The sequence below is a fragment of the Scyliorhinus torazame genome, chromosome 7 (assembly GCF_047496885.1).
Source record: "Scyliorhinus torazame isolate Kashiwa2021f chromosome 7, sScyTor2.1, whole genome shotgun sequence".
Classification (NCBI taxonomy): Eukaryota; Metazoa; Chordata; class Chondrichthyes; order Carcharhiniformes; family Scyliorhinidae; genus Scyliorhinus; species Scyliorhinus torazame.
This window is the reverse complement of record NC_092713.1, coordinates 242,834,145-242,848,380: the sequence shown is the minus strand read 5'-3', so window position 1 is coordinate 242,848,380 and position 14,236 is coordinate 242,834,145. Positions and strand designations below refer to the sequence as shown.

At 41.7% G+C, this 14,236-nt stretch overlaps 1 protein-coding gene across 1 annotated transcript in view; it reads left to right on the top strand.

Moving 5' to 3' along the window:
• The window catches only part of LOC140426923 (glutamate receptor ionotropic, delta-2-like), a 758,287-nt gene extending 744,596 nt beyond the window's left edge, over positions 1–13,691 (top strand). The window contains exon 17 of the mRNA XM_072512211.1: positions 11,973–13,691. Within this exon, the coding sequence (XP_072368312.1) occupies positions 11,973–12,320 (348 nt within the window). The 3' untranslated portion in view covers positions 12,321–13,691. The remainder of the gene's footprint in view (positions 1–11,972) is intronic.
• The last annotated feature ends 545 nt before the right edge of the window (positions 13,692–14,236 follow it).

The window sequence follows — 14,236 nt, the reverse complement described above, 5'->3', positions numbered from 1 at the left end:
AATAGGGAACACTTATTAAGTATATCTTAATTTCAGTATATCTGAGGAGGCAGTTGTGGCGCCTTGATCTCTGTACTCTTACAAGAGGTCAAACAGTTACGTATTAAGCAAACACTCTATACATTGAATTTATGATTCATCACGATTTTATTCACTAAACTTGCATCAAATACACAATGTATTCAAATCCTATGCTGTATAAATGATCACAATTTGCCTCAAGATTTACAGCTTCAACATCAGTAGATATTAGCCCTTTGAATTGAATTGGTCAAATTCTTCCTGGAGGTCTGTTCTGATCGCTGAGCCTTCACTCAAGGTGCTTCGCGTGCGAGGTTGGTCCCATGGTTGTCGCTAAAGACATTTCTCCGGTCTCTGATTCTTATACCTTTCTCACCTGTATCATAGACAGGTCAAACTCATGTTCTGCTCCGAGATGCCGAATTACGTCTTTCTTCTAACCATAGGCCCATACTTCAGACATTGTGGTCAGACAGGTGTCAGCTCAAGTTCCTGTTTTGCACACTTTCGATCTGTGCATTGCAAACTTTCCTTAAATAGGTCTGATCAAAAGGTCCTTTAATATGTCTCATCTCAAGTTGACCAAAAATATCCCATTATGCCTGTAATCGGTCATTTTAGCACAAACAGGGCCTTATCGCTATACAGTAAAATATTGACAATGTCACCATACTCGTAATCCAGTGGCTGTGCCTTGGCAGCTGGTGGAATTTAAATTTGATTAATAAAACTGGAATTAAAATCTAAGTCTATATTTTCCAAGCCACAGTCATCCAAAGAATCGACGGGGAACACATCCCCACTGAGTCCAGCAGCCCCAATATCATATTACTCTCTAATGAGCTTTGATTGGCATTAGGCGGGATGTCCACCCCTCTCTCCAGGCACAGCACTGCAGTAACTGGAAGCGGCATTACAGGCAGCTATTTGGCACCATGCCATGGCAGTTGTCCCAGGGCAGGCAGGGTGGAAATGCCTCCGGCGATCTTCGATTCAGGGTAGGCACAGAAGGAGAGGAAGATAGGTCTGGTGGTCACTGGGCCTTGAGGGGAGGGCTTTTCCAATCAGAAGGAGCTTCTAATTGAGGCAAGCCCCGCCCTTCACCCCGAGATCCAACTCTCTTTATTTACACATTTCACCTCTTGAGCTGTCATCCACCCACCAACCTAAAAATTACATTGGGTAGGAAATGGCCCTTATGTGGCCATTAATGACTCAGCTCCTGCCACATTACAACTTTGATCCAATCAAGGGAAAAAGAGGTAAACTTGAGGTGAGGTTAGAGTGACCACCCCTTGCTATTAAGGCAAAATTTGACCAAGTGTGGCATCAAGGAGCCCTAACAAAACTAAAGTCAATGGGAATCAGGGGGAACTCTTCACTGGTTTGAGTCATACCTAGCACAAAGTAAGATGATTATGGTTGTTGGAGGTCAGTCATCTCAGTCCCAAGACATAACTGCAGGAGTTCCTCCAGGTCCTGCCCAAGTATCTTTTGCTGCTTCATCAATGGCCTTCCTGCCATCATTAGGTCAGAAGTGGAGATGTTTGCAGATGATTGAACAATACTCAGTACCATTTGCAACTCTTCAGGTACTGAAGCTGTCTGTGACCAAATGCAGAAAAACCTGGACAAAATTCAGGTTTCCTGATAAGTAGCAAATAACATTTGCACCACACAAGTGCCAGACTCCATCTCCAACTGGAGAAAATCCAACCATTTCCCCTTGGAATTCAGTGTCATTACCATCTCTGAATTCCCACACTATCAACATCCTGGGTGTTACCATTGACCAGAAAGTGAATTGGACCAGCCATATAAATGTTGTGGCCACAAGATTAGGTCAGAGCCTGGGAGCCCTGCAGAAAATAACTCACCTCCTGACACCTCAAAATGTTCACCACCTATGAGGCATGAGTGTGATCCATCCACCTGCCTGTTGATAGCAGCTCCAACACTCAAGATGCTCAACACTATCCAGGAAAAAGCAGCCCACTTGGTTGTCATCCCATCCACCACCTTAAACGCTCACCTCCTACATCGCCTACGCACAGTGCGGCAAGTGTGTGTACCATCTACAAGATACGCTGCAGCATCTCACCCAGGCTCCTTCGACAGCACCTTCCAAAGCCATGACGTCTACCACCTAAATTCGACACGGGCAGCAGATGCATGGGAACACCACCTTCTGGAAGTTCCCTTCTGAGCCACACACCTTCCTGACTTGGAAATATATCATTATTCCTTTACTGTCGCTGGATCAAAATCTTGGAACTCCCTCCCGAACAGTGTTGTAGGTTTATCTGCACCACATGGACTGCAGCGGTTGAAGAAGGCAGCTCATCACCACCTCTCAATGACAATTAGGGATGGACAATAAAAATGCTGGTTTAGCCAGCGACACCATATCCCATAAAAGAATTTTTAAAAATGTTGAAAAACAAAACCATTGAAGATTGGAAGAATCTTATCATTCTTGTTTTAAATCTATTTCTGTGTTTTTTGGAGTGTTTCTGTTCAAACAATAATTCCACTGAAATTATTTGAGAAGTTAATGCATCTCATATTGTGGGAGAGCAAAATTAAATACAAGACTGAAATTCTGAATGTATTGACTTCTTTATCAGTAATGTTAATGCATTTTGAATCTTATACTGATGATGAGTTGAAAGATTTGAAGATGCAATAGGACTCTTTGCCTTTGTTTGCAGCACACCGAGGCAAAACTTCTCGAAAACAATAAATAAAACTATGTAGAAATCAAAGGAAAACTACCTCAACTACTTTCACTATTAAGTGACTCAAGACTTTAATTTAACACCCCTCCCCTTTTAATTCTTCAATGCCAACAACTTTTTAAACACTTAAGCAACAGATCCAACACAATAATCATTACATTATATCATCATGTTATTTACACATATATAGAACAGTAAGACAGTACCTTTGGAGGACGTTTGCCTTGTTTAGGTAGCACCTGATTTTCAGGAGTTTGGCTCTTTGGAGATCATGGAAGTATCTTCCTGTTCACTTGTTGGCGGTACTTCTTGTGAAACTAGCTCAGAAGGGAAGGGGGGAGAATAGAAAAGCAATAGTTGTAGGAGATTCAATGGTTAGGGGAATAGATAGGAGATTCTGTGGTCGCGAGCGAGACTCCCGGAAGGTATGTTGCCTCCCGGGTGCCAGGGCCAGGGATGTCTCGGATCGTGTCTTCAGGATCCTTAAGGGGGAGGGGGAGCAGCCAGAAGTCGTGGTGCACATTGGTACCAATGGCATAGGTAGGAAAAGGGGTGTGGAGGTAATGAACAAGTTTAGGGAGTTAGGCTGGAAGTTAAAAGCCAGGACAGAGTTGTCATCTCTGGTTTGTTGCCGGTGCCACGTGATAGCGAGGCTAGGAATAGGGAGAGAGTGCAGCTGAACACGTGGCTGCAGGAATGGTGTAGGAGGGAGGGCTTCAGGTATTTGGATAATTGGAGCACATTCTGGGGAAGGTGGGACCTGTACAAGCAGGACGGGTTGCATCTGAACTAGAGGGGCACCAATATCCTGGGAGGGAGGTTTTCTAGTCCTCTTCGGGAGGGTTTAAACTAATTTGGCAGGGGAATGGGAACCGGATTTGTAGTCCAGCAACTAAGGTAGCCGATATTCAGGAAGCCAAAGCATGTAATGAGGCAGTGGGGAAGGGAACACTGACAAAGGAGAGTACTTGCAGGCACGGAGATGGGTTGAAGTGTATATACTTCAACGCAAGAAGCATCAGGAATAAGGTGGGTGAACTTAAGGCATGGATCGGTACTTGGGACTACGATGTGGTGGCCATCACGGAAACATGGATAGAAGAGGGGCAGAAATGGTTGTTGGAGGTCCCTGGTTATAGATGTTTCAATAAGATTAGGGCGGGTGGTAAAAGAGGTGGGGGGGGGTGGCATTGTTAATTAGAGATAGTATAACAGCTGCAGAAAGGTAGTTCGAGGAGTATCACCCTACTGAGGTAGTATGGGTTGAAGTCAGAAATAGGAAAGGAGCAGTCACCTTGTTAGGAGTTTTCTATAGGCCCCCCAATAGTAGCAGAGATGTGGAGGAACAGATTGGGAAACAGATTTTGAAAAGGTGCAGAGGTCACAGGGTAGTAGTCATGGGTGACTTTAACTTCCTAAATATTGAGTGGAAACTCTTTAGATCAAATAGCTTGGATGGGGTGGCGTTTGTGCAGTGTGTCCAGGAAGCTTTTCTAACACAGTATGTAGATTGTCCGACCAGAGGAGGGGCAATATTGGATTTAGTACTTGGTAATGAACCAGGGCAAGTGATAGGTTTGTTAGTGGGGGAGCATTTCGGAGATAGTGACCACAATTCTGTGACTTTCACTTTAGTAATGGAGAGGGATAGGTGCGTGCAACAGGGCAAGGTTTACAATTGGGGGAAGGGTAAATACGATGTTGTCAGACAAGAATTGAAGTGCATAAGTTGGGAACATAGGCTGTCAGGGAAGGACACAAGTGAAATGCGGAACTTGTTCAAGGAACAGGTACTACGTGTCCTTGATTATGTATGTCCCTGTCAGGCAGGGAAGAGATGGTCGAGTGAGGGAACCATGGTTGACAAGAGAGGTTGAATGTCTTGTTAAGAGGAAAAAGGAGACTTATGTAAGGCTGAGGAAACAAGGTTCAGACATGGCATTGGAGGGATACAAGATAGCCAGGAGGGAACTGAAGAAAGGGATTAGGAGAGCTAAGAGAGGGCATGAACAATCTTTGGCGGGTAGGATCAAGGAAAACCCCAAGGCCTTTTACACATATGTGAGAAATATGAGAATGACTAGAGCGAGGGTAGGTCTGATCAAGGACAGTAGCGGGAGATTGTGTATTGAGTCTGAAGAGATAGGAGAGGTCTTGAACGAGTACTTTTCTTCTGTATTTACAAATGAGAGGGGCGATATTGTTGGAGAGGACAGTGTGAAACAGATTGGTAAGCTCGAGGAAATACTTGTTAGGAAGGAAGATGTGTTGGGCATTTTGAAAAACTTGAGGATAGACAAGTCCCCCGGGCCTGACGGGATATATCCAAGGATTCTATGGGAAGCAAGAGATGAAATTGCAGAGCCGTTGGCAATGATCTTTTCGTCCTCACTGTCAACAGGGGTGGTACCAGGGGATTGGAGAGTGGCAAATGTCGTGCCCCTGTTCAAAAAAGGGACTAGGAATAACCCTGGGAATTACAGGCCAGTTAGTCTTACTTCAGTGGTAGGCAAAGTAATGGAAAGGGTACTGAAGGATAGGATTTCTGAGCATCTGGAAAGACACTGCTTGATTAGGGATAGTCAGCACGGATTTGTGAGGGGTAGGTCTTGCCTTACAAGTCTCATTGAATTCTTTGAGGAGGTGAGCAAGCATGTGGATGAAGGTAAAGCAGTGGATGTAGTGTACATGGATTTTAGTAAGGCATTTGATAAGGTTCCCCATGGAAGGCTTCTGCAGAAAGTAAGGAGGCATGGGATAGTGGGAAATTTGGCCAGTTGGATAACGAACTGGCTAACCGATAGAAGTCAGAGAGTGGTGGTGGATGGCAAATATTCAGCCTGGATCCCAGTTACCAGTGGCGTACCACAGGGATCAGTTCTGGGTCCTCTGCTGTTTGTGATTTTCATTAATGACTTGGATGAGGGAGTTGAAGGGTGGGTCAGTAAATTTGCAGACGATACGAAGATTGGTGGAGTTGTGGATAGTAAGGAGGGCTGTTGTCGGCTGAAAAGTGACATAGATAGGATGCAGAGCTGGGCTGAGAAGTGGCAGATGGAGTTTAACCCTGAAAAGTGTGAGGTTGTCCATTTTGGAAGGACAAATATGAATGCGGAATACAGGGTTAACGGTAGAGTCCTTGGCAATGTGGAGGAGCAGAGAGATCTTGGGGTCTATGTTCATACATCTTTGAAAGTTGCCACTCAAGTGGATAGAGCTGTGAAGAAGGCCTATGCTGTCCTCGTGTTCATTAACAGAGGGATTGAATTTAAGAGCCGTGAGGTGATGATGCAGCTGTACAAAACTTTGGTAAGGCCACATTTGGAGTACTGTGTACAGTTCTGGTCGCCTCATTTTAGGAAGGATGTGGAAGCTTTGGAAAAGGTGCAAAGGAGATTAACCAGGATGTTGCCTGGAATGGAGAGTAGGTCTTACGAGGAAAGGTTGAGGGTGCAAGGCCTTTTCTCATTAGAACGGAGAAGAATGAGGGGCGACTTGATAGAAGTTTATAAGATGATCAGGGGAATAGATAGAGTAGACAGTCAGAGACTTTTTCCCCGGGTGGAACAAACCATTACAAGGGGACATAAATTTAAGGTGAAAGGTGGAAGATATAGGAGGGATATCAGAGGTAGGTTCTTTACCCAGAGAGTAGTGGGGGCATGGAATGCACTGCCTGTGGAAATAGTTGAGTCGGAAAGATTAGGGACCTTCAAGCAGCTATTGGATAGGTACATGGATTACGGTAAAATGATATAGTGTCGATTTATTTGTTCTTAAGGGCAGCACGGTAGCATTGTGGATAGCACAATTGCTTCACAGCTCCAGGGTCCCAGGTTCAATTCCGGCTTGGGTCACTGTCTGTGCGGAGTCTGCACATCCTCCCCATGTCTGCGTGGGTTTCCTCCGGGTGCTCCGGTTTCCTCCCACAGTCCAAAGATGTGCAGGTTAGGTGGATTGGCCATGATAAATTGCCCATAGTGTCCAAAATTGCCCTTGGTGTTGGGTGGAGGTGTTGAGTTTGGGTGGAGTGCTCTTTCCGGGGGCCGGTGCAGGCTCGGGGGGCCGGGTGGCCTCCTTCTGCACTGTAAATTCAATGATAATCTATGATTAATCTAGGACAAAGGTTCGGCACAACATCGTGGGCCGAAGGGCCTGTTCTGTGCTGTATTTTCTATGTTCTATGTTCTATCTGTCTCTGATGGCACTGACGGTTCTGCAGTGACAGATTCACTTATTTCTGCAGTCGTAAATATCAGTTCTAATGTATCACTGTCCATACACTCTGATATGAATATTTCTGGTGGAGACTCTGTACATTCACTTTGTGAAGTTCATAACTGGTCAGCGTGTCGACGCCAAATTCATTGAGCGTCGATTTGAACTGTGTAAGGTGTCGGAACTGTCTTGGCTAGAGTGATGGCTGGTGCCCATTGTTGACTTGTGGTATAGTTTCTAACTGAACCATGTTCTCCACAGTTAAAGACTCTTCTCTTTGGGTTTTGCTCTCCTTCGCTGCTTGTGTTTGATGCTATCACCCTGACAATTTCCGAAGTAGTGCTCTCAATATCCTCTTGAATAGTAGCATCATTTGTGAGCTCTGCATTGTTGAATGTGTGTAAGTGCGATATAACATTGGAAGTTGTTAACACTTCTGGGTAAAGAACCTTGATCTCTCAATGCCTTTACTGCGTGTTTGAGCATTGCAAAAAGCGTTCGGCCAACCCGCTGGTTGCTGGGTGATACAGAGCAGATTTAATGTGGCGGTTTCCAATTCCCTTCAAGTAATCTTTGAGTCCTGTTGATGGAAATTGAGTCCCATCATCACTCACAAGCCATTCCAACCTTACAAAGCTTGCAAATGCCTCAACTAGTCTCTCAATTGTCTGTTCAATTGTAGTGGACTTCATGATTATGACTTCCAACCATTTTGAGTGTGCATCAACCATCACTAGGAACATATGCCCCTTAAATTGGACAAGCATAGTCAACATGAATTCCTGCTACGGCTATGGAGGCCAGTCCCATGGATGCAAAGGTTCAGGGATGGAATATTCCATAATTTAGTGCAGGATTGGCATAGCCCTACCTTCTCTTCAATTTGGGCATTTATTCCCAGCCATCTGAATTAGATGTATGTCAAATCCTTCATCCTAACCACAGCAGGATGTCCTTCATGTAGCTGTTCAAGGATTCTGTTTCGTAGACGGAATGGCCGAACACCCCACAGCAGAGCTTAATTCTGCACTGTCAGCTTAAGACGCCTAGTAATGTAGGGCTTGAGGTCTGGATTCTTTCAGTACACATTTGTTAAAGTGCCTTTTTGGATCATACCCATAACGTTCCCCATCACTGGATTGGTCCTTGTGTATCTTTGTACTTGAGATGAAGTTTCCAATATGTTTATCAAAATGAGAGAGATATAAGATATTTACAAAATGTTCATCAGATTCTTGTTTGGCTTCCTGATCTTGTTTGACTTGTAGCAGCAGTTTAGATAAAGTATCCGCATTTGTGTGCTGCTCTGACTTACAATACTGGATGACATAATTGTGTGTCGATAAGATCAAAAACTATCTTTGCAATTGACTCACTGCTGAAGAAGGTATACCCTTATATTGCCCAAAGATTATAGTTAAGGATTGATGGTCAGTCAAAAGTGTAAAATGAAATCCATAAAGGTAATGATGGAACTTCCTTATGTCGAAAATGATGCTCAAAACCTCTTTTTCTTATTCAGCATAGTTCAACTCAGTGCCGTTCATGTTCTAGAAGCAAATACTATTAGTCATTCCTCACCTGAGGGAGTTATGTGTGAGACAACCGCGCCAATCCTGTAGGGTCATGCAAGCAAGCTGTGGCGTCAGCTTTGGATTGTGATGGACCAATAACTCCAATTTCTTTAAAACGTCTTTGACATTTTGATAAGCTTTCTCACATTCTTTGGTCCAGTGCCAAGCTTGTTTGACATAAAGCAAAGTGTGTCATGGCTTCAGCCTCGTTGCTAAGTTAGGAACAAATTTGCCATAATAATTGGGCAATCCTAACAATGACCTCGACTGCGTCACATTTTGTGGACATGGAGCTTCCACATTCTCAGCCAATTTCATTGGTTCTTTATGTAAATATGATCTAGATAGTTGATAGAAGACTTAAAGATTCAACTTTTCTTTCTTGACTCCAAGATTGTGATTTTGCAATTGTGCAAGAGTAGCTTCCAAATTCCTCACATGTTCTCCATCATTCAAACCTGTAATAAGAATGTCATCCAAGTAACATTGCACATCAGATAACCCACTTAGAATTTGATCCATGGATCTCTGAAAAAAGCAGGTGCCAACGTTATCCCAAGTCTCCAATAACAAAAAAACCTTTATGTGTCACTATGCTAAGTAATGGTTGTGACTGCAGCTGCATTCATCTGTTTATATATATATGCTTGAGTAAGATCTATTTTTGGTCTCCTGAGAGTCCAGCGAATAAATCTTCGATAAGCAGTCGAGGATAATGGTCAGCACACAATACTGGGTGGATTGTGGTTTTGAAATCCCCACATATTCTTACTGAACCATTACTCTTTAGCACAGGAACAATTGGTGTTGCCCAATCACTGGTGGTAACAGGCTCAATGACTCCTGAATCAAGTAACCTCTCAAGTTCTTCTTCCACTTTTGGCCAGATGGCATAGGCTATGGTATGCACATTAAGACACTTAGGCATATTGTCTGCCTTGATCTTAAGTTTTATCTTCATGCCAGTCATGGATCCAAGTGACTCACCTTAGCATACTTATTCAGAGGTGGTAGTAGATTGTTTGTAGAATCAAGAAGTTGGTTCAAGGTGGCCCAGTTCTTCTTCTACTCATCAGCCTACACAATATGTATGCACACCACGAAATGAGAGGAATTGTAGCAGTCCTTCTTTCCTCTGATCCTAATTCTTCTTCCTCAACCATGATCTATCAAACAATACTAGAAAGTTTCCTTGGACAATGTGGAGAGGCAACTTCACTTTTAGACCATTAACCTCCACATTTATCTTGGTGCATCTCTTCAGTGGCACAACCTCTTCGGTGAATGTCCTTCAGACAACACCTGCGGTTTGTAAATGTAGGTGTTTTAGCTTCTGACTGTGTATTGTTTCAGGTATGAGTGATACCGCAACACCCGTGTCCATTTCCATCTTAATAATCTTTCCGTCAGGTTTTGGATAAATTCAAAAGCATTGCTGATCACCTTTGTCTTATAAGACACCAAGCTTGAATTCATTAAGCAAACTTGACACATTGTCTCCCAGTGAGTCTTTAGGCCTGATATTTAACTGATAAACGTGACCAGCAGACTTCACTGTGTTTTTCTTGCTACACTTCTTTTGTGCTGATGAAGGTTGGCATGACCAACATGTGGCCCACTTTACCATAATTCTTGCATTTATTTTCCTTACTCCAACATTCTCCTGCTGAATGTCACACTTCAATACAATGACGCCATGGCAGATTTTTTGCAGACTGGTTTTTAGCCGTCCCCATCTTATGAACATTTACTCAGACTCCTATCGACTAAGCCTCTTTCACTGCAAGATCCATGGAAGTAGCGATTTCCACACCAGTTTTCGGGGTTAGTACACCTTCAGTCAACAATTTATTTTGGATGACTTAATTTCTGAAAACACGAACCAGTCTGTCTCGAAGTGTATCTTCAAGTGTTTGACCAAGTGTTTCACAGTACTTAGCTAATTTACATTGGGTTGCTACAAATTGCAAAACGCTTTCCCCTTTCTCCTGTGTACGACGATAGAAGCAGAATCTTTCAGCTAGCAGCAGCGGACAGGGAGAGAAATGTCCTTCCAAGATTGTCATTAACTTTTTGTAGGTCTTTTCTCAGTTTGGTTGGATGAAAAGCAATCATGTTGTTTCAGCATACAGATTTTCTCATGTCTGATTTACTACAAGGTGCAATTGGAATCTTTCCTCATAAGAACTCTGTGTCTCATAATCCTCGTCAAACACGTGCATGGTGCCACTTTTTCCTGCCATTTTTCAAATCCCTGATCAGTGCTTCCTCAGCCTTCAGCTTTTCTCCCTTCCATTTATTCCCTGAAACTAAGCCATCTTCAAGCCCACAAGCAAATTAGTTCTTCCCTTGCCTGGACTATTGATTCCCGAGCAATAGGTTGCAGAGTTGGCAGCCTTCTAGGTTCCCATTCCTGCAGCCCGTTTACAGTGCCACATGCGCGGTCTCTGGAGCGTCTACCCACTACAAACAGTAAGTATGCTTGAAACTTCAAATCTTTTATTTAAAAGATGTGCTCCAGCAGCTCACAGTTGTGTCCTGATTAATTATCAAAACCCTTATGTTGCACTAGCAGCTGTCAGGATTGATTGATTGACTTGCCAATGCATCTCTACGATCTGAATAGTTTTTTTCACTTCCACAAACTCATCGATGGTTTTCAGCACGAACGTCAATTATAGTTTTCTTCAGACCTCCAACACCGTTGATGTTTATGACCCGAATCGCCGATGATTATTTTTTTCTCAGGCACCAAATCTTCGTCAATGGTTGATTATGTTCTGAATCCTTGTCAATGGTCTTTTATGCTCGAATCCTCATCAATGTTTTTTTAGTGCCTGAATCCTCGTCGCCAGTTTTCTCTTGTTATACATTTGATTTTGCCGCAAAGAAAAAAAGAAGTAGAGGTGCCACACTTTACGTTCGTGAAAACATAGTGCAAGATTTATGAGGAGATTTTGCTTCTACAGGGTAAGATGGTGAGCTCCCCAAAAGCCTGCAAAACGTTCCACTGATGTCTCTTGATATCATGTGGCATTTCACCAGCCAATAGCGTTACTTGAATACATAACACTATGTTACCTCAAATTTCCAGCATGCACACACGGTATCTATTTGTTGTTAAAACAGTTTATTTGTTCCCTTATTATTGCCTCAATCAGTGTTACTTTGCTGAAATTTCTCCATCTAAAGTTGTATATTAGGGTTTGGTAAAGTACGCAAATTGTGGGAGTTAGCTCCCTCCCATAGTCTCTCTTTCAAATAGAATCAGAAAGCAGTCACACCCCATAGTGACAAAGTAAGAACCACTGTCCTTTTCCATTACTAGTTGATATTGAGTTCCAGATATTTTAAATTTTTCATTGATTATTCCAAATAACTTATGTTTATTAACTCTTTATTTTTCCTTTTCTAAATGCAGGAAGACAATGAAATTGAAATTGATCAGATCCAGAAACAGACAGATGACCTCTCTAAAGTCGACGAAAGTTCTCTTAAATTTTCACCATCGTTTGTAGACTTAAATTCTTTTGAACTATCTATGATGCCAGCTGGTGACAATCAGGATCAATATAGTGATTTCAGGAACACTCATTTGACCATGTCAACCTTCATACCTGACCAGATACGGAGGACAAGCACATGTAGTTCATCAGCTAAGACTTCGTCAGGATTGCCACTGAGTGGCACAGCTACTCATCAGCCTACACAATATGTATGCACACCACGAAATGAGAGAGATTGTAGCAGTCCTTCTTCTTTCCTCTGATCCTAATTAAACTACAACCCTAAGAAATGTGAGTTTTTGAACATTGTAAGTTAACTTCTTTTTAGAAGGATTTGTCACATGTAGTTATAAGTTTTATTGGATCAATCTGATCACATTGTTCACGATAGTATTATGAAAATTAACAATCACACGCATATTCTATTTACGCAATCTCATACAATTCCTAAAAAAGTGGAACTTTAATATTGTTATACTCATTTAAATTTCCAATGTACGAATGTATAGCCCTCTATCTCCAGGTTAGTTATTTCCTCCCCCCCTTTATAGTCCAGTCCCTCCTACCTTGCCCTATAAGCCATTCACAACTCCAAAAGAGTGGACAGATGGCCTTCCTATACCTCCAGCAATACCGCTGTAATCCTGACCATCAGGATACATGCAAGAGCAGGGGGAATAATGCCTATTGGGGAAGTGCCTCATCTCCATCTCCAACTCATCTTTAGATATCAAGTAGACAATGAGAGTAAGCAGTGTCCACCAAACAAATTGAAATGCTGGAATTAAACTATTGGAAATTATTGAAGCATAAGTAAAATCAAAGAAAATATGAACTGAAACAAATAAGGAGTTAAGAGAAGTTAGAAAGATGGCTGCCTTAATATCAGAACTAATTATTGCCCAATAGATTGGAGGTTATTAAGATAGTCACAGGGTTCTCTTTGTGGTATAGTGGGAAAGGTTTTGTGCAGATTTACATGTGCTGCTTAGTTACTTATGTCTAAATGAAATGCTTCAAACTAGAAAATGTACATTACATTGGCTCCATAACAGTACAAATGATGCACTTTAGAGAAGATCATAGAAACAGTGTTAGATTTGTCAATTTTACAACAACAAATGAGTTATAATATAAATGGTATGACAATAAATTAGTTTCACTGTATTATGAGTAAAATAAAATTACAAAATTTACTGTTCATTATCAACTGGCAGTAACTGATGAGGTGGTCATTTTTCAGTCCATGTACGTTTTTGAGAATTTCTAGAAATATTTTCTAAGAAGCACAATTTAAAGTAATTGATTGATCTGGTTGCATAATTTGCAGGTTGAAATTCTGCATCTGTTTTTTAAAAAAACTTTCCAATATTGTTTTCAACCCATTTTGACAGACATGTAAGCAGCTCAATGTTGTGTGTCTGATGATAAAATTGTATGAGTTAGCTAGGGGGCAGCATGCTTCTATGTAAGAGATGGAACAAATTGGTGTTTTGCAGAATCTGTCAGTTTATTCAGAAACTTGAGATATGATGTTACTTAAAATAATTTACTATCAGTGTCCTTGTAAGTTTCAAATCATTTCTAACTATTTAATATTGATTTATTTGAAATGAACCAGCCCCCCCCCCCCCCCCCCCGCTGTGTTGATCTATATCATGACCAATACAAAGATGATCACTGCAGCTATAATTTACATGATATGTAAAATTCCAAGACTTGAATTATAGAGGTGATTCTATCTTTGTAAAAATGGAATAACAGTATTTGAAATTCTTGGTTATTGTTGTTTTTAATTGTTTTAGTGGTAACTAAAAGTATTTATAACTTTCAAAGAAAAGAATTTGTATGAGGTAACAATTGGCTACATCCTGTGCATAAACTTTCATGACCAGTTGGAAATTCTAAACAAGCAACATGTATTCTTCACTATAAGAAGGCAAAGTAGAACTACCCAATGTTCAAGACCAGTAGTTGTTTATTATTAGAAGTATAAATTTGATTTTTAAATAATTTGCACCGTCTGACACAGTCACAATTTGGCCTGTTTGCAAAATGTGGCAGGAGGAGGATGGCATGTTAGACATCCCAAGGAAGCTAAATTTAATCAGAGATGGAAACTCTTCAAAAATAATGCAAGCAAAATAACAATAGTAAAGAAAATAATGGCACTGAAGCA